The sequence below is a fragment of the Eurytemora carolleeae genome, unplaced genomic scaffold, assembly GCF_000591075.1.
Source record: "Eurytemora carolleeae unplaced genomic scaffold, Eaff_2.0 scaffold83, whole genome shotgun sequence".
NCBI classification, from domain to species: domain Eukaryota; kingdom Metazoa; phylum Arthropoda; class Copepoda; order Calanoida; family Temoridae; genus Eurytemora; species Eurytemora carolleeae.
In genome coordinates this window covers 173,656-197,996 of record NW_019396027.1, presented here as the reverse complement: position 1 = coordinate 197,996, position 24,341 = coordinate 173,656, and the positions used below count along the sequence as shown (strand labels likewise).

The window sequence follows — 24,341 nt, the reverse complement described above, 5'->3', positions numbered from 1 at the left end:
TTGTATAGTATTAACCAGATCATATTAAATGTTTTTCTTCAAAATCTTTTTCATTAACAATTTAAAAAATAGCGGCTTTTGCGTTCGTAAAGAAAATTGTAATAAGAAAATTTGCAATTTTCAGTTCTACAGAAAGCGGCAGCGGGCAATTAGCAATCTTTAGCGATTGATACTATAGCTATTTTGTGTATAAAGAGTTGTACGGAAGTTCTGAGGATTTTTAAAAATATCTTTATAAAGTTTTCAAACTAAAATTTATAAAATTTTAGAATTTGATAGAAAAAAATAATAATATGAACACACTTTTTTCGCTTTCTAAACTTTTGATTTTGAGAGAAAAAATTTGAGGACTATTTTAAGGCCATTTCTATGTATATTCCGGTTCATTTCAAGTACAAGGACAAACTTTAATCAGATTGCTGTACACTATACCAATGCAGACTTTGTAAGTCAAAACAGGACGGTACGCCAAATGAACGATCCTCTTCTAATGAAATTTAAATGATATGTTATACATGTTAAAAACTATTGTAAAACAAGTTACGATTTTGCACCAGACGCCGCTTGTCTCTTATTTGGCTCACACTGCACATATATAACGAAATATTTAAAACAATAAGAATTTATTTAAATCATAAGAAAAAATGCAAAGAGGTCCAAATTGGACTAAATATTCAAAAACCTACTTTAATCACACCATGTTGCACATTTAAATTAGGATTTTGGAGTTTTCTATGAAATAAAGCTTTTTGCTAATATATATATGTATGTATAAACAGGGTGAGTAAAAGAAAAGTTGTTTTTCAATGGTTCTTATATATATATATATATATCAGCTATAGCTGGACAAACGGCATGGACCAAAGTGCTGGAACCCGTGGGTAACTGTGGGCTAATTAAATTAAATTAGTTTTCAACATTATTTTCATATTTTTAAAAAAAGTCTTATGGGCAACGCCGGGCACTTCAGCAAGTAGAAGATATAGTCAATCATACACTTTTATTTATTTTGCATGAATATTTTATTCTTACGTCAGAGATTTCAATACCACAATTTTGACCAAATTATGAAACAATTGTAAGTTTTCTGCATCCTAACAGGATTTCACATTTTATAAGATAGAGATTCTGTTAACGGAAAAAGTTTTTGCTTTTCGGACAATTCCGAAAACAAACAAAAATAGTACGTTTATTGAAAATACGGTATCGATTTCGTCCGTTTATTGCCGAAATACTTTATCTAATTATTAATACCATTTTCACGAATGGAAGTTTCTGAAAATTAAAGAAATTTCGTTAATTAAACGAACGGATATAAAATAGTTTTAGTAATAAAAGGCATTTTTTTCGTACATTTTTTAAAGCATATCGAGTAGGGTATAGGACGGTCGGAACTCAAAGGTTTTTTAAACCATATCGAGTAGGGTATAGGACGGTCGGAACTCAAAAGTTTTTAAAAATCCTAATTTTTTTGTAATTAGAGCTCCAAATCTGCAACTTGCCTTTTTAAGAACTGCTCCTAAAAAAAGGATATAAAAACATTTGTTACACCGCAAACATCAAAACTACAATTATAACACTTTTTATTATCTTATTATTAAACTTAAACTTTTTATGTAAAGTTAAAGGAAATAAATGCTCTTGGTTTTTTTCTTTTAATATTGATTGCAAATATTTTTTCATTTTCTGAAAAGCGAAAGGTTATAAAGTTTAATAATAACCAGATGTGGAAAAAACAAAGATTTTGTTAAGCCTAGTAAAAGAAATCTGGCATATATAAATATTTTAAATGAGAAATGACTTGCTAAAATCCGGGGGGGGGGGACAACGCCCCCCAAATTTCTCTCAGGAGGGGGTAATAGACTGCCACCCCCCTGACACCGCTTACGATGGAGTAAAATCCACAGAGGGGAGGGGGCGGTGGTTGGGTTGGTTGGAAAACACCTTCACCCCCAATCGTGTACACCCTTTATCATTGCAGACGAGTGGTTGACACACATTTCAAGATTTTAAGGCCCCGCACGGCGTTTTAAATTTTCGGAAAATCTGGTTGGCCCGACACTCTGTTTTGCCACACAGAAAACTGTTAGTGATTAGGCCCGGCACAGTGTTGTAAACTTGCAAAGAATCTGGTAGGCCGGTACGGCGTATAAAAAAATTAACTGGTAGGCCCGGCACGGCGTTGTAACTTGAATATAACTGAACTGGTAGGCCCGGCACGGGGTCTAGGCGAGCTAGGCCGCCGATGCCTGCCTGTTGGCTTTAATCAGCTGTGTTGGCTAGGCGGGCTTACAGCTTCAGTGCAGTTTCAAGTTAAATCTATTATATTTTTCTTTATTTAATCAAGAAAAACGTTTTTATTTAAATTTATATGTCGATGCAGTGATTTTGGGGAATAAAAGTGATCCAATCGAGTATGTAAAGTTTAAGAAACTAGAAATTCAAGGCGCTTCGCGCCCTTCTTTCTAGCCTTAGAGGGCGCTTCGCGCCCATCTTCTAAATTAGTTGTGAACATGTTCTCTTTGTGTACATCGTAAAACAAAACAAAAATAGCTCGCGGATTTTCACAAAAAATTTCGCGGATTTTCAAAATTTTTAAAAATTTAATGACGATCGAATTTTGATGGAGACAAATATTTGAAATTTTGATTTTTCAGAAACCTTCCCTAGGGTCCCTAGATGTCACACAAAAAATTTGGGCCCGATCGGTTCAGCCGTTTTGACGTTTATTGGATACAAACAAACAAACAGACAAACAGACAGACAGACAAGCCAAATTTATATAGAAATTAAAACATGATTTCCAGAAGGTGTGCAATAGGAAGACGACTTTTATCGTTTTTAATTATCTTAAGATTGTGATATACAGTAATTGTTTAGTGTACTGTTAACATTCCGATTTCTGTTTACAGTTATTTTGCAAGCATAACCACGGTGAAATTAATAAATTACTTGTTTTTTTTTGTTTATAATTTTTCATCAAATTCTGTAGAAAGTTGTTAAAGTCCCATTCCACAGTTGAATGATTCTCATTTCTGAGTTTTTTTGTATTATAGAAAATGAAAAAGATACGCATAAAAAAGAATATTAGGAGAAAGATTGAAACTGGATTTTTTGAAGACAATGTGACCAAAGCAGATATAAGGTTAATTCTACACATTATAAAAAGTTTTTATCAGGAAATTTTCTGGATTTTTGGTCAAATTCAAGACAGTTTTAACTTCTCCAGTTTGAATTTAATTTTAGACGACATTCCATTTCTCTAAAATGATATACAGGGTTACCCACAAAGGATGAGAATGGAATTTTTCCATATATTCATGATTCTCTAAAACTGTAAAGTTTTTTTTTCATTTTTTGTCAAATCATTATGTAAGCCGCTATAAGAATATATATTTAAAGACAGAACACTTAATTTTATGAGCTTGGTATCGTCATATTTTTACAAGTTTCAGGTCGTCTTTACAATCTCATTCTTTGTAGCTGTAACCCTGTACAATACATACTTCGTTCACATTTATAATAATTTGAAACTTTTCCGTAATATAATGAAGGTACATAACAGCTAAATGATATTTGGAGACACAGATGTCCACTGAATTTAGTCATTTTGTTTTATTAAGTATTGTAGGTTGTTTAGCTCGCTAACTCGATCAACTTTGTGTTTTTGTCACTTTGTTTTATTTTTTTTTCATTGGCACAATTAAATTTGTTGTGCCATGGCTGACTGTTCTATTTCACAATTCAGAATATTTTTTTCATAAACTATGCATATGGCGGTGTTACCTTAAAAAACGTAAATTAGATTTATAAATTGAAGTCGTCTTCATTATCAAAATGACAAAAATAAAAAAAATTATAATGATATTTCATTGCAGCCGTAAATAAAACTTTAATTTAATTAATTTTTAATATATTTTTCTCACGATTGAGCTATGTAGTTAAACTTAAATCAATAATAATTTTTTTTTATTTTAGAATAAAGCTGAGCTGCGTTCAGACCTCAATATTCTCTTTACTTCGTGGACTAGGTATTCATTTTAGTTTGACCATGTTAAAACATTTAGACGAAAACGGATATCAAAATTACGTAAAACAACGGATTCCATTCTGTACGTCTGTGACATTTAGATCCAGACTTCAATGAAAACAATGCATCGATTTTCAAGACTGGGTCTACTTTGAAAAAAATTTCGTGGATTTTTAAATTTCATGAAAATCGAATTTTGTTGGAGGCTAATTTTAGAAATTTTGATCGCCCAGAAACCTGCACTTGGGTCATGTGAGGTCCCGCACAAAATTTGGGCCCGATTGATTCAGCCGTTTTGACGTTTATTGGATACAAACATAAATTTAGAATAATTAAATACAATCGAATTACTTGAAATTAATATAAATTAATATTTTTATTTTATATTGCAGATAAGGTTGAAAAAGGGATGTCACTAGATTATGTGAATTTTCTTAAAACTTTTCAGGTACAGTGGTCGGCGTTTTAATCAATACAATGTCGAGTTTATATTTAGTAATCCTTTGATCCTTGACAAATGTCTTACAAATTGTAAGTTTACGTTTAAACAAAGTGAAGCTGTTAATTGACAACTTCTTTTTGTTAATATGTTTCGGTGTCTCTGCTGTTTAAAAGCTTGATTGAAATCTAAACTAGACTAGAAAGTCGTCTTCATTAAATTGAATTTTTTCAGGCCAAATTTATTGACGTTTGCGTTCCCTCAAAAAATCTGCCTATTCGGTCCTGCATAAATGGATGACCAAAATATAAATATTTTGGTCATCCAAGTATTCTCAAAGTAAAGAAAAGTTTAAAAATATTCAGACTTTGCTGGATTCATGAATAAAAAAAAGATTAAGATTCAAAATGTTTAGTTATTGCTTTTGGTCTTTAATTTAAAAGTATGTCAAATAAAAAATTAAAAAAGTTGGATTAATTCTTTATTTTCAGACACAAACAGAAACAGAGGCCATAGCTATTGGGAGTATACAAAATACTTTATTATCATTAGAGGATTTAAAACTAGACTGGAGGTAAGATAATGAAAGAGGATTTAAAACTAGACTGGAGGTAGGATAATGAAAGAGGATTCAAAACTAGACTGGAGGTAGGATAATTAAAGAGGATTTAAAACTAGACTGGAGGTAGGATAATTAAAGAGGATTTAAAACTAGACTGGAGGTAGGATAATTAAAGAGGATTTAAAACTAGACTGGAGGTAGAATAATTAAAGAGGATTTAAAACTAGAATGGAGGTAGGATAATTAAAGAGGATTTAAAACTAGACCGGAGGTAAGATAATTAAAGAGGATTTAAAACTAGAATGGAGGTAGGAAAATTAAAGAGGATTTAAAACTAGAATGGAGGTAGGAAAATTAAAGGGACTGTCTTTGTATTTTCAAAGGGATCTTTTATTTAAAGAGATACTTGTCTGATTTACAACTGTATCCTTTAAACTGCTTTTGCTAATCAATAATGTGGGAAATATCGTAGTTTTTAACATAAAAAGTGATTACTTCCGACAAAATCTCTTTTTTAAAGTTGAAATGTAAAATTTTAGTAATAAACAACCCAGAAATGAAATAAAACAATTTTCAAATAGAAAATGAGCGAAATCGCAGACTAACCTTTTAAAGGTACCATTGTACTTTCCCAGAGGCATTTTCACAAAGGCCACTTCCTACGTATCAATTTTCCAAGTGGCAACTTCCCAAATGTGCAATTTCCCAAGCGGAAGCTTCCCAAGTTTTTCCTAGCCGCAGCGCTCAGCCCCAAGCCTGTTCTATCCGCTGTGCTCGGCCCCCTAGCCCATACTAGCCGCATCGTTCGGCCCTAATTGCAGCCTGCGGCGATCAGGCTGCAAACCTAACCATTGGGAAGTTGCCGCTTGGGAAAATGCCTTTGGGAAAGTACCATATCATCCTTTTGAGCATGCCACTCTTTAAATGGATCGAGACTCACTTAAATTCCGCATAAAGTCTCTTTAATGAAAATTGTGAATTATGACCGTTTCCCCACATTTGATAAATTTTGTCTACTCCAAATCATTAACAAAGTAAGTTAACAAGCAATTAAGAATCCGGAATTTTCTAATTAATTTAAAAGATCTTTTATTTTAGAACTACTCTTGTTTCTATGCAAAATTTGATTTCTGAGCTGCTAGCCGGAATACATCCGGATTTAGAGATACAACCGGATGAACTGGTTCAACCGGATGTAGACATGCAACCGGATCAGGAGATGCCTCCAGATCTAGTTTTAAAGAACTTAATCCCAAATGGAGTGAAATCTGTGAAATCAAATATAAGGGAATTAGAATCAGAATATTTGTCAGGTAAACATAGGGAAGGGACCCGCAAAGGACGCGATTTAGAGAGGACTTACGGAACTTTTTCTTACATTTTTGGTTCCCTTAAACTGGAAACTTGTTTTTTTTTGTACAGTGATAACCAGATAACTCTGGAATAGGAAGTCGACTTTTAGACGTAAAATAGTCCAATTTGAACATGCAAATGTGTAGTGTGAACAGTTCCATTTCACTAAATAAGTAATTTAATATTTACTATACTTAAGCTATTTGCTAATTGTAACAACATCAAATATTGATTTCATGTCTCCTGTAGATAAACATTGGTTTGGAAGAGATGGAATGTCGTCTTGGTTTAACTTTTATTTAAGTTTGATTTGTATGATAATTTAAATTGAGCGTAAAATTTTGTATTGCAAATCTGAACAAGGCTCTTTAAAATCTATGCTCTAGGAACTAGCTTGGGAACCCAGCTTAGCCAGGAAACTAAACTTGCTCTGTCAACTCATCCAATTTAGAATTATTAAACCAAGCTAGGAACAGATCCCATCAACATTTGGGGCAAATCGGTCAAGAGATTCACGAGTTACGCTTGAACATACAAACACCGACAGACTTAATACATATTGCATACATACAGGCCACAGTGTCACTTACTAGGGATGAGACTGTTAAAGACGACATGAAATTCTTTAAATAAGACGCTTCCCAGGTCAGATTAAGTATATCTGTCATGAAAATTGTCTTTTTAGGTGTTATGGCCTTTTTAAAGATAGATAGGATAAAGAAAGAAATTGTCAGTAAACCTGTATAGTCGTCTCTGAAGTCTCCTTCTTTGGGGTTAACCTACAGTAAAACCCTTAATAACGAATACATCGAAAGAATTCATAAAATGTCGTATTCTTCACTTTCTGATAATGGAATGTTGCAGATATTTAGTTTTTTAATTTAATGATTACATGGAACTCTTTAAAACTGTTCCCGCATATTCATGGCTATTTATTTATTTTCGCAAATACTGAAATTTACGTAATATAGTATAAAACTCATTGAAAAATTGTCAAGACGACATTTGATAACCTTTTTCGATGTATTCGTTATTAAGGGTTTCACTGTAGTATATATGAAGATTAATTACAAATTATCGTATTATTTTGTATAATATTTCAGCCATTTTTTGCTTTGGGTTTATATGTATTTTTCCATCAGAAACTTTTCATAAATTTCATGCAGAAATGTTTCTTAATTTGCTAAAAAAAATGAGAGTGTAACTGTAATTTGTTAATGGCCCACTTTAAATTAAGAGCTTTTAGAAGTACATTTATTGCTTCTAGATATAAATACATATTAAATAAAGAGTGTATAAAAGGAGAGGAAGTTGAGAAGGTCTTCTCCGATTCCAGGGTCCGACACAACTGATTTGCGGATTTCATAATCCTCTTTCGGGGATTTCATATCCTCTACAAGCTAAGAATTAAATAATGTTGTCAGTCCGAGTAATTGTTCACTCTAATAATTGTCAAATTTTCTTCTAAGAAAATTTGTTGGAGTCAAATTCAACTTTGTAGCACATATCTTCAAATTTTGATGATTGATGAATTTCATCTAATAATGTCTTCTTTCTTTTCAAATTATCAAACAATAATTTTTTCTGTGAGACATACAGGGTGTCGCACGAAACATGACAGTTGGTGAATAGTTTTGAATGTCTTCTTCCATATCAAGTATTATATATTAATAACTACCAAGCGATGTTTTTTATTATTATCTTTGGTATTAAAGAACTTAACAAATTATGGAAGAAGACATTTAAAACTATTCTCCTTGCAGTGTAGGCTCTCCTTGCAGTGCAGAAGGCTCCCCTTGCAGTGTAGGCTCTCCTTGCAGTGTAGGCTCTCCTTGCAGTGTAGGCTCTCCTTGCAGTTTAGGCTCCCCCTGCAGTGTAGTGCTCCGACAAATTTTGTAAATTTTAGGACCTGGTTTGAAAATGTGTTATGAGAATCCTGTGAAAAGTGAGAAGACAACTGAAGAAAGTGGGAGAGAAGATCAGGAATATAATTCCGAGAAAGATTTTATTTTTCAAACTGAAGAACAAGGTAAAAGAGTAAATTTTTGCTTTTCCCCTTTAAAAAAGTTTATTTAAAAAAAGGTACTTAAAGAAGGGTTCTAAAATTTTTGAAATTTTACTAGAAATCCGATTTTCAAGGTTTTAATATATTCAAAATAATTTTAATTAGACCTATTTGAGAAAAATTTCTACGTTTTGCATTTAAAAACTCCAAAACCGTAAAAATGTTGTTTAAAAAAATGGGATTTTGGGTGACCCCCCTTCCTTAAAAACCTGTTACAATTCGTAATTTCCAAAGTCAGTAATTTTTGGAGCTTTGGATTTAAATTAAATTTTGTATCTTAAAAACCTGTTACATTCAAATTTAGATGAAATCTCCACCGACATGAAACTGTTAGAGATGAAGTTAAAAGAAGAATTACCAGATGAATATTTCAATGATTTTCAGGTATTTATATCTATATATATATACATATATATATTACATATTTTTACATATTTTTATTGTAATATTTAGTCGAAAAGTGTGTAATATTTAGTCGAAAAGTGTGATCCCTGGAGAAGAAATGTCGTGTGATTTATGTGATTTCAAATCTAATCTGGTACAGAGAATACAGATACATAAACTCACTACTCATCAAGTTAATAAGGTGAGTTTTACTACAGAGTGTTCCAATAAACAGGGGAATTAAGAAATGGCTTAACAGTTGCCTTCGATTTCTGATAGTGCAGGGTGCACCCACATTATATTAGATCGTTTATAGCTTTAAATTGAGATATCAGGGAGTAATCAGAAAATTAAAAAAAATTAATCACCTAAGAAAAATGTTTTAGGCGAATATAAAAATTTTCTTGCAGAAAATACCAGGTTTTTCAAGTATGATGTCACGTGTGTATTTTGTCGTAAAAGCTTGGAGTTAATCTAATATGATATGGGAAGCTCTGTAGATAGATGACAAACAGTGTATTAAAAGGTTGTATGTCTGTAATAAATCTAGGTCCCGAGATTACTTGACTCTTAGTCTAATTTCAGTCTCACTGACTCTATCTCTAGCCAAAACTCAAAGCTCTATATCTCTAGCCAAAACTCAAGGCTCTATATCTCTAGCCAAAACTCAAGGCTCTATACACGTCCGTTTAAATCAACAATTCATACATTACTAATTTATTAATACAGGTAGATAGAACTGACCGGAATGGCCGGTCAGGGTAAACATGAACATAGATAAAATAGATAACGGAACATAGATAATAAAGATTGTATTGATCAATGGTAGCATATTTTATTACATGTCTCATCATGACCCTCTTAAAATTTGATCTGCCGATTTTTATCTTCAAATTTGACGGAGATACTAAACCATCTTGTTGTTAATAAATAAATTGGAATGTGCAGGACTGATATCTCTGTCAATTTTACGATGGAAAAATGGAAAATCACATTTTGTAATTTTTAAGACTGAGACTTTCAGTTTTACGTGTAATTGTTTTAACTACGGTGGTAACCAATACTTTCTGAAATAGGAAGACGACTTTTATAATCAACTTTAACTTTAAAAAGTCCAATGAGCATGAGAAACAGCAGTGGTGCAGGTGGAACAGGCCCGTTTCACTAAATTAGTGATTTAATAAGTGTCTAGAAAAACTATTTGTTTGTAACAACATCAAATACACTTTAGCATTGCCATAATGTCGTCTTCTAAATCCATGTTTTCTGGTTATAACTTTAGGATAAAGTAAATTGGGATACACCTTTACTCCAGGGGGCTACAGGGGATACACTTTACTCCAGGGGGATACATGGGATACACCTTTACTCCAGGGGGATACATGGGATACACCTTTACTCCAGGGGGATACATGGGATACACCTTTACTCCAGGGGGATACATGGGATACACCTTTACTCCAGGGGGGATACAGGGGATACACCTTTACTCCAGGGAGATACACCTTTACTCCAGGGGGATACATGGGATACACCTTTACTCCAGGGGGATACATGGGATACACCTTTACTCCAGGGGGATACATGGGATACACCTTTACTCCAGGGGGATACATGGGATACACCTTTACTCCATGGAGATACATGGGATACACCTTTACTCCAGGGGGATACATGGGATACACCGTTACTCCAGGGGGATACATGGGATACACCTTTACTCCAGGGGGATACATGGGATACACCTTTACTCCGGGGGGGATACAGGTGATACACCTTTAATCACTAGAAGTCGTCACTTAATTCTTATGTTTATTGGGACACATTAAGCGAAAAGAAAGTCGTCTTCGTTAAATATTTTTAGAAGAAACATCTCGAAAGATATTTAATTTCGTAATTTTCGTAAATTTCATAATTTTCTCAACGACATTTCAATCAATAAATAGTTTGATAAAGATATAGAAAAGACGACTTAATTCAGGGGTTTAATTTTCCCACAGATTAAGTAAAAACATGCATTTTGCATATGCTCAAAATGATGCTATCTCATATGAACTACTCCCGTTTGAACTATAGTTCATTTGAACTATTGTTCATTTGAACTATTGTTCATTTGAACTATTGTTCATTTGAACTATTGTTCATTTCAACTACTGCACGTGGTACCACGTAAGTGGTTGAAATGAACAATAGTTCAATTGAGTAAATATATTGCTCATTTGAACTATTTTTTATTTCATTTGAACTATTTTCATTTGAACTATTAATATTTTAAATGAAATAAACAAAAAAATAGTTCAAACGAACATTAAAATAGTTCAAATGGACATAAAACAGTTCAAATGAATTCATAACAATATTTTTAATGAACACAAAAATAGTTTAAATGAACAAAAAAAATTTAAAACTGAATTGGGGTAGAAAAATAGTTCAAATGAGCAAGAAATGTGTTGATTTAACTTACAGGATATGACGTCATGTCAGTAGTTCAAATGAACAATAGTTCAAACGAACAATAGTTCAAACGTACCATAGTTCAAACAGCAGTAGTTCAAATGAGAATCCACCCTCAAAATGCCAGTCAGTCTCTAAACATTGTTACAGAAAGGTTTTGGTTATATTTTTGTACATCTGAATCCATTATTGAACCATTTTTTCACAATTACAAAAAATGTTTAAATTGTGTTTGAAGAAGGAAATCTGCGAGGACTGTGGTTCTCAGTTTGGTGGGAAGAAAGCGCTAAAGCATCACAAAGAACGAATGCACTACGGAGTCAGGTAACTAGAAACAAGGTTCTCAGCTGGCAACTTTTGTAGTGGATAATCATAATTCCGATCCACAGATCTTGATATTCATTGTGAACACTTCTAATTTGAGAATGGATGCCTCTTTATTTCTCTTATTCCTTCCCTGAACGGAGCTCCCTTCAACCCCAAATTTAAAGCTCTTTTCAACCCCCACCCCCTGCCTGGATACAATTACCATTAGTTTGAATACAAATTTAATTATAATGAAGATTAACAAAATATCGAAATCAAACATTGATCTCTATATATTCACAATACAAGTGCTCCCAGCTCTGGTTGTACAAACCTTTACAAATGTACATTTTCTCATTTTTTATTGTCCAAGAATATTCCATATATAGCTGCAGCACTAGATTCTTGGAATTTAGATACAAATATTAGCTTAATGCATGTTGTTTGTGAGTCATTTCTACAGTGGTAGGCGATTATATCAATAAAAAGAAGACGACTTTCGAATTAAATTTTCATATAAACTTAGCTGTTAAACAGAATGGATACACAAAAACATAAAAGTCAAGAGAAATTATTAATTTAAAAAAGTTTTTTTTTCACCGCTAGCAAAATTGTAATTCGAAGAAACCTTGTTAGCAATCAAAACTTAAATAAAAGTCGTCTTCATTGTAGTGATTTAAACGCTTACCACCGTATATAATTACTATAATTCTACAAAATGCACCATTTATTCGCTTAACATATATTTTTCGCTTTTCATATCTCATTTAATTATTATGTCATGATGGACAAATTGATAAAAATAAAAAAAAATTAAAAGTTTGGAAATTCAATAAAATATTGAATATTCAGATATCCGTGTGATCAGTGCAAATACAAAGCAACGGACAAGAGTCATCTAAGAAGACACAAACAAAGAGTGCATCAGGGACTGAAGCATCCCTGTGAGCTCTGTGGACAATTCTACTCAGATATGAGCACCCTAAAGAGACACATTAAGGAATTTACATACAATTCACACTGCATCTGACAGGGCATATTTCACTTTCAAAAAATGCAAAATGAATGTAAACCTCAAGTTCAAATTCATCAATTGTTCATGTGTTCATAAAACCATCCTTTCCAAGGAGGGAGGGGGTGCTCAGCCGCCACACTTGGATTGAACGGTTCTGTCAATATTCCAGAAAGCTGTGACTTTCGATCACAATTTGACTTAATTAAACATGATTTTTTAGCCTTTTTTCTTAAATACTTTTTTGTCGGCATATGCATTTTGAATGAAAAAGTATAGAATAAACAAATCTGTAAAGTAAAAGATTGTTGATCATAGACAAAAATACGTTTGATTTCAAATAGAAGAAACCGAATGCTGCGCACTCTGGTTAATCCGGGGTGGCCAAGATCCCCGTGAAATTACAACCGGAGCTTTCTAATTAGCAGAATGACCTCCTAGCCCCGCAAAACCATCTCTATGCCTCTCAATATATCACCCAAAAAACTTTCGTTGAAAAATCTCAAAATAACTGAAAGACATATCTAAGTTAAAGTTATTTTTATGATTCTGCGCAAAAACTCTTCCCAATTTTACTTTTATTTATTTCAAACAATTTTCCTTTTTCTTTGAAATGTTCTCGTAGAATCAGAAAATGTTCAAGTTTGTTGTTTATTGTACTGTACTGCAGAATATACATGTACAGCAGAAGGTGTACATATGCGATCAATGCGGCTTCAAGGTAAATAAATACAATGTTGTTAAAGATCTATGTACTGTTAATATTCTACTTTGAGAATATGATTTTGAGTCTTGAAGAAAATTATGAAGAAACTCTAATACTTTGTTTTAAATACCTTTAAACTCTATTCCTATGTGGGGCGTGTAGAAACCCCCCCCCCCCACCCAACTCAAAAACTATTGGTCTGAGGCTGTTTAATTTTTTTTCTTTTCTCACTAACTAACTTCATACGAATTAAGCTGGGCTACCTAGTGCCTGAATTCTCAGGTCAAATACCTGAATGGCTAGTTTTACAGCTATATTTTACATTAAACCCGACTTCTAGCAATTGGATTCAAACATTTTAAAGCTGTGAAAGCCTATAAAAAAGCAAACTGCACAATTTTTGCATGGAAATTTCGCATTTTTTTTTGCACAGACGCCTTTAAAGTGAAAATTTACCCTTAGATTTTGAAAATTTTATTATAAAAGCATCATATTTTTCGGGCAATTTTGGATTTCGCATATTTTAACTGAAAAAGTGTATAATTCGCAACAAATATGCTGATTATTGAAGGGTACTATAAATCACAATAATAATAACAATACGAATAGTAACATTAACAATATGCATAATAACAACTTTATCAACGATAGTAATAATAATAACAATAATGATATTATCAATGATAAAAATAATTCTTGTTTCAGGCAATGGATTCAATTTCTCTTGACCGGCATAAAATAAACGCTCATGAAAAGAACCTGCCAGAAATAAGGAATCATCAAAATATTATATTCTATAATTATAAGAGATAAGGCTCTAATTACGAACTTAACTGCCTGGCTATGTAAAGGTTGAAGGTCTTTGTCTTAAATATAGTGTTTCATGTTATATTACAGAGGTTGCTAATTCATTTCTGTATTTATATTATACATTTTTTAATGATTAATTTTTCTGAAATTTTCTTATTAAATCTCAATTAAGTCTAAAGAATTAATATGATATGGGACACCCTGTATATGATGTAGCAAAGAAAGTGACACAAGATTATAGCTGCAGGAAACTATGAATATATGGAAGATTATAGCTGCAGGAAACTATGAATATATGGAAGATTATAGCTGCAGGAAACTATGAATATATGGAAGAAGGCTGAATTTTGTATGAACAGTTGTCTCAAGGGGTGAAAAAATTGCCTTTAGATGTTCAATTTTTCATTACCTCCCCCCCCATATCATTTCCCCTTTATATACACCCCTTGATAACTGAAGTCTCATCCTTTAATGGTAACCCTGTATTATAATATTCTGGTTCTTATATTTCTCAAGGTTAACTGAATATTATGTTGTGATGGGAGGGGGGGGGGGGATGATAAAGAAACTCTTAACCCGCCTCTTCTTTATTTTAAACTAATTAGCAGATTCTATAAATAGAAATATCAAAGGTCTATAAAGGAATATAAAGATCAAATTGCAATACTATAAGGTGAGGGGAGGAAGGCCAACCACATCAATCTCTAGTCCGAACCACATTCTCATCATTTTCTCGTCCGAACCACCTCGAAATCCTCGTCCTTTCAATATTATTTTTTTAAGTGTCCGATCCTTGAAAATAAATACATTTTTTGAAAATATGGCGACGTTAGGGCATAAAACATGACTAGATTAAAGTTTTCCAAGGATTTTGAGATGTTGGAATTTTCAAATCCACGAGAATGATGTCAAACATTATTTAGGTTAAAAATTGAATCTCTTCTGCCTCCAAAATGGATAACTTTCACAAATAAAAATTTATACCAAAGAATTCGCGTGAACATGGTCTTTAATCTTTCCATTTCAACCCATACAAAATAATCATTGATTTTTGATTTATTTACAAATAAGGTAGATTTGTTGTCCCCACTAAGAGATCCCTACTGCCTGCCGCATGCTTAAAATTATAGAAAAAATAATGTTCAATTTATATTATTCAAATCATTTGCTACAATTAATTGGTCACAACCCTATGAATTCAAACAGTATTTAATCATATAAAAATTGTAAGTCATATCTCTATTCTCTAACCCAAATTCAGCTGGAATATTACCAAAAAGTTGTTTACATCGAGTTTGAGAATGTTTTGCGGCATTTTCCACGAAAGAAAGGGCTCTTTACAGACGCTTTTTTGTAGAACATCGTTTATGAAGCATTTTCATTTTTACACAAATCTAAAATTTAATTGGGAAAATTTGATATTTCATCTATGCCCTAAAGTCGCCATATTTTTAAAAAATGTATTTATTTTCAAGGATCGGACACTTTAAAAAAATAATATTGAAAGGACGAGGATTTCGATGTGGTTCGGACGAGAAAATGAGGAGAATGTGGTTCGGACTAGAGATTGATGTGGTTGACCTTCCTCCCCTCATAAGGTATAGATTGAATTAGAACTAACAAGCTCAAACATATTTTGATGTGTTTACCGTCTCTAGATGTACTGAATGTGATTATATAACACATTTCAGGTGAAGAACATTTTAAAAATATGATAAATTTGTTACCAAGTGGTATTATTATACAGGGCACAGTAATCCAAAGATGGGAAGATCTGGATCTACAGGGTGTCCGAAAAAACATGGGAATACAATGACGACTTCAATTTCGTCTTTGTTCCATGCGGGATTATTTTATGAACATAATTTTGTAAACAATCAAAATTATTCAAAACATTTAACACCGAAAACTACTGTGTCGGGATTTCCAAAAAAGTGGTCTTCCATTTTTTACCTTAATTATGTCATATATCAATTATCGGAAATTAAAGACGACATTTAAAGTCGTCTCTCAATTGCTATGTTTATAAGAACACCCTGTACGTTAGGGTTTCAATTACCCATAAGAAAGTTTTTAAGATATCACACTGTTTAAAGTAGACAGCCTTCCACGGGCAGCCGTAGTACATTTGAATTTCCGAGCCGGGTCAACCTTTCCGGTCCCAGTTTGTACTGTACCTAGCTCTATGGCAGGACTAGCCGGTGCAACAAGGTTGACACGGTAAGACTTTATGCTTCAAATAGGTTGAATTTATAGAACGTTATTTCAATCCACCAAAACTTGGAAAGAATCTCATCAAATCTAATAAAGCTTATATACATATACACCGTGACCATAAATATATATATATATTCATAATCTAATGATTCATGGTTCAAGCCCCGTCAATTCTGCAACAATCAAAAACTGATAAAAATTCAGTCGTACTGATAAGTCCTCATAGGAAACTTATATATTTGAAGTATCAGCTTCAAATAAAAACATTTTAATATACTAAAGGATTTTACTTCACATGATGTTTCATGACTCGCGGCAAATAAATATATATTATATAGGTCTATCAAAATAGAATAAGAACATAATAATATGAATAGCTAAAAATAGGGTTTCCAATCGGAATTCCGTTGGGCGGAATTGCGCGCAACTGTTGTCGAATTGCGCGAAATTTTGAGGGCTCGCAATTGCGCGCTAGTAAAATCAACTTGCGTTGGAAACCCTAGCTAAAAGATTTTCATTGTGACAATTTTTTATGATGTTTTATGATTAATTTCATTTTTAGGAATAAATTAACGAAGCATGTTCAGATTGCTCATAAAGGAGTTCGTTTCCCCTGCACACAGGTATTCCATTTGTTCATCGGGGCTAACAGGGACAAATTGGTTCATCGGGGCTTAAAGGAACATGTTAGTTTATCGGGGCTAATTATAGGGACAAATTGGTTCATCGGGGCTAATTATAAGGACAAATTGGTTCATCGGGGCTAATTATTGGGAAAATTTAATTCACCAGGACTAATAGAGAAAAAAATGTTTTTATAGTTCATCGGGACGTATACTTCTGTTATGGTCTAGTATACTTATACTGTTATGGTCAAGTATACTACTGGCTTGGTCTATTATACTACTGGTTTGGTCTAGTATACTCCTGGTTTGGTCTAGTATACTACTGGTTTGGTCTAGTATACAAACTGGTTTGGTCGAGTATACTACTGGTATGGTCTAGTATACTTTTGTTACAGACTAGTATACTACTGTTATGGTCTAGTATACTACCGTTAGGTCTAGGATACTACTGTTAGGTCTAGGATACTACTGTTAGGTCTAGGATACTACTGTTATGGTCTAGTATACTATTGGTTTGGTCTAGTAAACTCCTGGTTTGCTCTATTATCCAGCTGTTTTGCTCTAGTATACCACTGGTTTGGTCTAGTATACTATTGGTTTGGTCTAGTATACTACTGGTTTGGTCTAGTATACTACTGGTTTGGTCTATTATACAACTGGTTTTCTCTAGTATAATCCTGGTTTTGTCTAGTATACTACTGAATTGGTCTAGTATACTCCTGATTTGGTCTTGTATACTACTGGTTTGGTCGAGTAAACTCCTGGTTTGGTCTAGTAAATTGCGGGTTTGGTCTAGTATACTACTGGTTTGGTCTAGTATACTTATGGTTTGGTTTAGTATACTACTAGTTTGGTCTTTTATACAACTGGTTTGCTCTAGTATACTCCTGGTTTTGTCTAGTAAACTACTGGTTTGGTCTAGTATACTCCTGGTTTTGTCTTGTATACTACCGGTTTGGTCGAGCAAACTCCTGGTTTGGTCTTGTATACTACTGGTTTGGTCTAGTATACAATACTACTGGAAATCTAATAAACCACTGGTATGGTCTATAGTGTACTCCTGGTTTGGTCTAGTATACTACTGGTTTGGTCTAGTGTACTATTGGTTTGGTCTGGTATACTACTGGTTTGGTCTAGTTTACTCCTGGTTTGATTTAGTATACTACTGGTTTGGTCTTGTATACTACTGGTTTGGTCTAGTGTACTCCTGGTTTGGTCTATTATACTACTTATTTGGTCTAGAATACTACCGGTTTGGTCTAGTACCTGGATTGGTCTAGTATACTACTGATTTGGTCTTGTTTAATACTGGTGTGGTTTTGCATACTCTTGGTATGATCTAGTATACTACTGGTTTGGTCTAGTCTACTAGCTACTGGTTTGTTCTAGCATACTTCTGGTTTGGTCTTGCATATATTACTGGTTTGGTTGAGTAAACTCCTGGTTTGGTCTTGTATACTACTGGTTTGGTCTAGTCTACTAACTACTGGTTTGGTCTAGCATACTTCTGGTATGGTCTTGTATACTACTGGTTTGGTCGAGTAAACTCCTGGTTTGGTCTTGTATACTACTGGTTTGGTCTTGTATACTCCTGGTTTGGTCTAGTATACTACTGGTTTGGTCTTGTATAATCCTAGTTTGGTCTTATATATTCCTGGTTTGGTCTAGTATACTCCTGGTTTGGTCTAGTATACTACTGGTTTGGTCTAGTATACTCCTGGTTTGGTCTAGTATACTACTGGTTTGGTCTAGATACTACTGGTTTGGTCTAGTATACTCCTGGTTTGGTCTAGTATACTACTGGTTTGGTCTAGATACTACTGGTTTGGTCTAGTATACTACCGGTTTGGTCTAGTATACTACTGGTTTGGTCTAGTATACTACCGGTTTGGTCTAGTATACTACTAGTTTGGTCTAGTATACTCCTGGTTTGCTCTAGTATACTACTGGTTTGGTCTAGTATACTCCTGGTTTGGTCTAGTATACTACTGGTTTGGTTTTGTATACTCCTGGTTTTGTCTAGTATACTACTGGTTTGGTCTTGTATACTCCTGGTTTGGTCTTGTATACTACTGGTAAGGTATATTATACTACTGGTTTGGTCTAGTATACTCCTGGTTTGGTCTAGTATACTACTGATTTAGTCCAGTATACTACTGGTTTGGTCTTGTATACTACTGCCATGGTCTAGTATACTCCTGGTTTGGTCTTGTATACTACTGGTTTGGTATAGTATACTACTGGTTTGGTCGAGTAAACTCCTGGTTTGGTCTAGTATTGTTTCGCTACTTAGCGATTTCCCTAAAGACCTAATATATGTACCGTGTGGTATTTCTCAGGATTGTTGAAAGCTAAAAAGATTTGATATTTGGCCTTTCTTCCTCTCTTCAATTCTAGGAGCAATTGGTTCTAAATGTACACAAGTCAGTGACCATTCCTTTAAATATTAAATATTGTTTAACCATCCCAACGAGGGAGGGATAAAGAGCCGCCATGAGCCCCGCAATAGGGTCCCCAAGCCTCCGTATTCGCAGATGAGTATTTAAACCTGACGCTACCCCTAAACGGTAGAATAATAGTATAAAAAAAAAGATTTTCAAAGAAAGTATTTAATCTTTAAATAGTTATATAGTGTTTACTTGAATATCCAAAAAAATTGCATAACTGACTAACATTACTTCTACAATATCTTTTCTAAAGGATAGGGTTAGGCCTGGTCATTTTAAATGCTCATCTGTGAATCCAGAGGCTCAGAGACCGTTTCGCGGGGCTCATGGCGTCCCTGCATCCCCTCCTTACCCCAACACAACTCACACATCCTAGAACAAATAGGGGTTTACATTTTCTTGAAAAATCACTTCTTAGGAAATCATTTTCCCCAGAAGTTAGGTATGTTTTTAAAGTTTTTTTTTTCACTGAATTGGCGGCGAAAATAAATGATTTTAGTGGAAAAAGGTTTAGAGAGACTCTTACTATAGTTTCTATATTTAAAGAGACTCTTAATAAAGTTTCTTTATTTAAAGAGACTCTTAATAAAGTTTCTTTATTTAAAAAGACTCTTAATATAGTTTCTATATTTAAAGAGACTCTTAATATAGTTTCTATATTTAAAGAGACTCTTAATAGAGTTTCTTTATTTAAAGAGACTCTTAATATAGGTTCTTATTTAAAGAGACTCTTTATATAGTTTCTTATTTAAAGAGACTCTCAATAAATTTTCTTATTAAAAGAGACTTTTAATATCGTTTCTTTATTCAAAGAGACTATTAATATAGTTTCTTATTTAAAGAGACACTTAATATAGTTTCTATATTTAAAGAGACTCTTAATATAGTTTCTTTATTCAAAGAGACTATTAATATAGTTTCTTATTTAAAGAGACACTTCATATAGTTACTTTATTCAAAGAGATTCTTAATGAAACTTCATCAGGAACTCTCAATATAATTCCATTGCGATTGAGACTCTCTGGAAAAATTAATTTTTCAGAAATTCTCTGCAAAATTTATGTTTAAGAGACTCTAAATATAATTTCATTATTAGAAGAACTATCAACAAATTGTAATGCTTAAAATAGTTGCTGATAGGCTTTTTTTGTTATAAAGCCTATCAGCATAATTTCATTTCAAATGGTTTCTCAACATAATTTCACTATTAAAAAGACTCTTAACATAAGTTATTTTTTTTAAACTTTTGAAACAATTTCAATTGTTAAAAGAACTCTCAACATAATTTCATTGTTAAAGAGACGTTGATAGAAAGTTGAGCCATGGTATAAAACAAAATTATCACACTTTGAAAAAATGCAGACTGTTTGTTCATCAATAAGATCATATCAATTGTTAAAGAGACTCTCAACAAACTTCCAATGTAAAAGTGAATTGATATTCTTGTATTTAGTGTGATTATAAAGCAACGGAGAAGAGTCACCTGAGAAGACATATACAGAGCATTCACGAAAAGATAAAATATGACTGTGATAAGGAAAGTTGAATTCTTAATAAATTTGACTCAAATCAAAAAGACCAAAAATAAATAAATTGCATTATATAGATCGCAATACTGTGGGGGGTGGGGAGATTTTATGATTTTTCAATAAAATATATTTCTTTGTTTTATAAATTAGATAATTCAACTATGTGTGTTTAGTGTGAATACAAGGCATCTGAACCAGGCAATCTTAAAAAGTAATTTTTTTTACATTTAATTGGAAGCCGACGCTATCCTGGTCTCCGGGAGGAGGGGGGGTACTGAGAGTTTCGGGGATGGGGGGGGATGGGTTACTTAGAGTTTTGTTTTCTTAATTTAAAAACGTCTATAGAGCAATGGAACACTGGATCACTTCTTAATTTTTATATTTAAAAAAAATGCGTCGAATGTAGGGTTTCCAGTGAAAAGGAAAAATGTTTTCGCGAAAAATTTCGCATTTTTCCCGAAATTTTTCGCGACCATTTCGGTTCATTTTCGCATTTCGTTCGCTCGCGAAAAATGCGAAAATTTTCGTTTTTTCGCGAAATTTCGCTTCAATCTGTTTCGCGAAAAAAAATGTAAATTATGCAAAAAAATTGATAAGAAAAATGCTAAATTTTAGCGAAAATTCATCAAAAAAAAAGACTAAATTTTGAAAATACAAGACTCATTTTCTAAGAGGGATTTTTCCGCGAGCCAAATTGATGGATTAACATAAAATATAAATATAGATTTAAGAACGATTAGGTGACATCAGATATTTCGCATTTTCGCGTATTTTTCGCGTCGCTTTGTTTTCGCTTCATTTATTTTCGCGAAATTTCGCGAAAAAGTTTGCGAAATGCGACCGAAAATTTTCGCATTTTTGCATTTTTTGCGAAACGTTTGGTTCGCTGGAAACCCTTTCAAAAATATATATATTTCTGTTTTACAGTTTTCGACGTGCTTTTTGAAGCTTTTTTAAACTTCAGCAACTTAACCATTGGGCATGGCATTTTTTAAGATAAATTGGCCTTAAAAAGTTTATAAAAATGTATTATAAACCTCTATCTCGAAATAAAAAAGTCCCCCCCCCCTAAATTTGATATAAATAGTCAAACCGGGATAGAGTTACATAACTCCTTTTATTTCTCCACATTCCACACTTATTTCTTTTTCAATATTTACTCATAAAAATATCTTTAGTTTTTAATAATTTTTCAGGAATTTGAAATACTTCTGTGACATCATTCTTCCTATAGTATAATAGAGACTGTAAACGTAATTTCAAGTAACATTCTATTGAAAAAGTGGTTTGTTAGATTCACAGCCGTACCCTTTAAAAGTAGTGTTGCGAATTTTACAAAAATTACAAAATTACAAAAAACAGTTCCACTTAGGGGTACTTTTGTTATACATTTTTAATTTTTTAACTGTGTGTAATATATTTTAGTCATAAGAAGAGAATTCATGGTGATGTCTTTGACAATTGTTCCTTGTGTTCCTTTATTGGTAAATCTGCAAGTGAACTAAAGCGACATGAGTTTTTGGTTCATGATAAGGTAGGCTTGTATTTAATGTCACGTGTCTTCGTCTGTATCACGTGACAATGATACTGAACTGCCATTGGTGGGAGTTCTGGTCACGTGATACGGACGTATTAATTATATGATCAATTAATGAAAAATTATTAAATTTAAATAACAATAGGAGCAAACCTAAGTTGTCAGGCTCCTCTGGTATATCATAGTTCTCAGATTGGGAACGTATTTGCTGAATATCATCTGTTTAAACCTACGAGTTTTATACAAAAAATATTAGTTTTATTTCAATTTCTCGAGACAAGAACATCAGATAGAACTCTTATGGGTCCCGATCAACTCCTAAAATGCGTAGACTTCAACCTATACCCCCTTTCATATTTCCTGCACAGTCCCTTCCACTTTTTAGGGTGAAACGTTTTTCAGGAATTATCCTCAAGAACCAAAAATGTATTCATTCTTCTAGGAATTCTAAGAAGAATGCAGTTTTGGGTTCTGAAAATGATTCTTAAAAAATGTTTCACCCTCAATGTCCAGAAAATAATTGGTACCATTTTATGTTTAGCTTTGAACAGTTTTCATTTTTACCTGATGCATATATTAAAAGAACGTTTGGAAAAAAGAATTCAAATTTGTATCTAAATTGCAAGTTGAGAGCTACAGTGTTACCCACAAAGGATGAGACTATAATGACGACCTAAAAATTATGATTTAAATCGATTAGAAGGTTAAATTGTGTCTTTTTATTATACTAGTATACAAAGTTTTACTTCATGATTTGAAAAAGAAATAAACAAGTTTAAAGTTGCAGCTGGAACCAACACTGTCAGAAGACTCATCATTTTTTATTCCTGGTTTATATAAATCCGCACAAAGTAAAATCTACTTTCCAATTTCAACTTTATAGATTTGAAATGTCTCTCTTTTCTAAATCTTCGAAGCAAATAGAGAAATTTAATTTGAAAAGTTCCAGCGTTGATAGATTGATAGAGAGGTCTACCCCATTAGTCTAGGAAATCTTTCAACTTTTATGAGCAAACTTTTATAAATTAAATTAAATCCCTCAATCCATCTTATGTTAACAGTCAGTACTGGACCTCAACTTTAAACTTCAATGTACGAATAAGTATGTTCTAATTTTTTTAAGCGGTTACCGGTTTTAATTAAGACCGTTAACATTTTTTTTCATGCAGCCGCTCGTTTATTAGCTGAAAACGGATCTGGACAACAAACAAAAGATTACTTGCAAAAACATTAAACACAAAAAAAGTATCAATATGCGTTAAAATGTATTAGTCAACAAATAAGCGGCAGAATCTTCCGGTAATATACGAAGCTCTCCGTTTTGATAACGGAGATTTGTTTTCTAATATTTTAGATCAAAGATTTTTACATTTTGACCTAGGCTAAGTAACCTTGCCCTTCAATCTACAACACATTTTTAGTTGACAATTTCTAACATCGTCTGATAAAAAACACGTTTTAAAAAATTGTTTGCAATTTTTAAATTTGTGTATTGATCCTGTTATTATTTAGGTTGATTTCTGCTGTGACAAGTGCAGCTATGAATGTGAGTCCCAGGAAGAATTAAAAATGCACAAAGTTTCTTTGCACCGGAATATTTACCTTTGTGATCAGTGTGATTATAAATCTCACCAATTATCTAATTTATCAAGACATAAGAAGAGCATTCATCCAATCTCGTAGCCAGGAAATATATTCCCTTTTTTATATTTGGAAGGAAATATTCCCACAACCTCTATTTTTAAGGGTTTAAAAATACTTCCTCCTCAATAACTTAAAGGAAGTGTTTGCGAAAATATTACATATTTGATATAACAATAGATAAAAATACGAATATTTATTTTCAGATCAGTGCAATGAAGAA

General features: G+C 32.8%; 1 protein-coding gene across 2 annotated transcripts; it reads left to right on the top strand.

The window, feature by feature from the left end:
* Window positions 1-2,826: 2,826 nt before the first annotated feature.
* LOC111718280 (zinc finger Y-chromosomal protein 1) lies at window positions 2,827-24,327 on the top strand. Of its 2 annotated transcripts, XM_023493827.1 has the most exons (18): window positions 2,827-3,145; window positions 3,979-4,031; window positions 4,423-4,478; window positions 4,961-5,043; window positions 6,130-6,344; window positions 8,291-8,413; window positions 8,754-8,833; window positions 8,925-9,035; window positions 11,526-11,611; window positions 12,446-12,593; window positions 13,276-13,326; window positions 14,017-14,084; window positions 15,780-15,812; window positions 16,901-16,961; window positions 20,865-20,948; window positions 21,114-21,151; window positions 22,366-22,474; window positions 23,990-24,327. In XM_023493827.1, exons 1-18 carry the CDS (start codon window positions 3,060-3,062, stop codon window positions 24,158-24,160), a joined length of 1,656 nt encoding a protein of 551 aa, XP_023349595.1. In that variant the 5' UTR covers window positions 2,827-3,059; the 3' UTR covers window positions 24,161-24,327. The 2 variants fall into 2 exon arrangements, with proteins under 2 accessions (XP_023349595.1, XP_023349603.1); XM_023493835.1 differs by lacking the exons at window positions 2,827-3,145; window positions 3,979-4,031; window positions 4,423-4,478 and having other exon boundaries at window positions 4,965-5,228.
* Window positions 24,328-24,341: the final 14 nt, after the last annotated feature.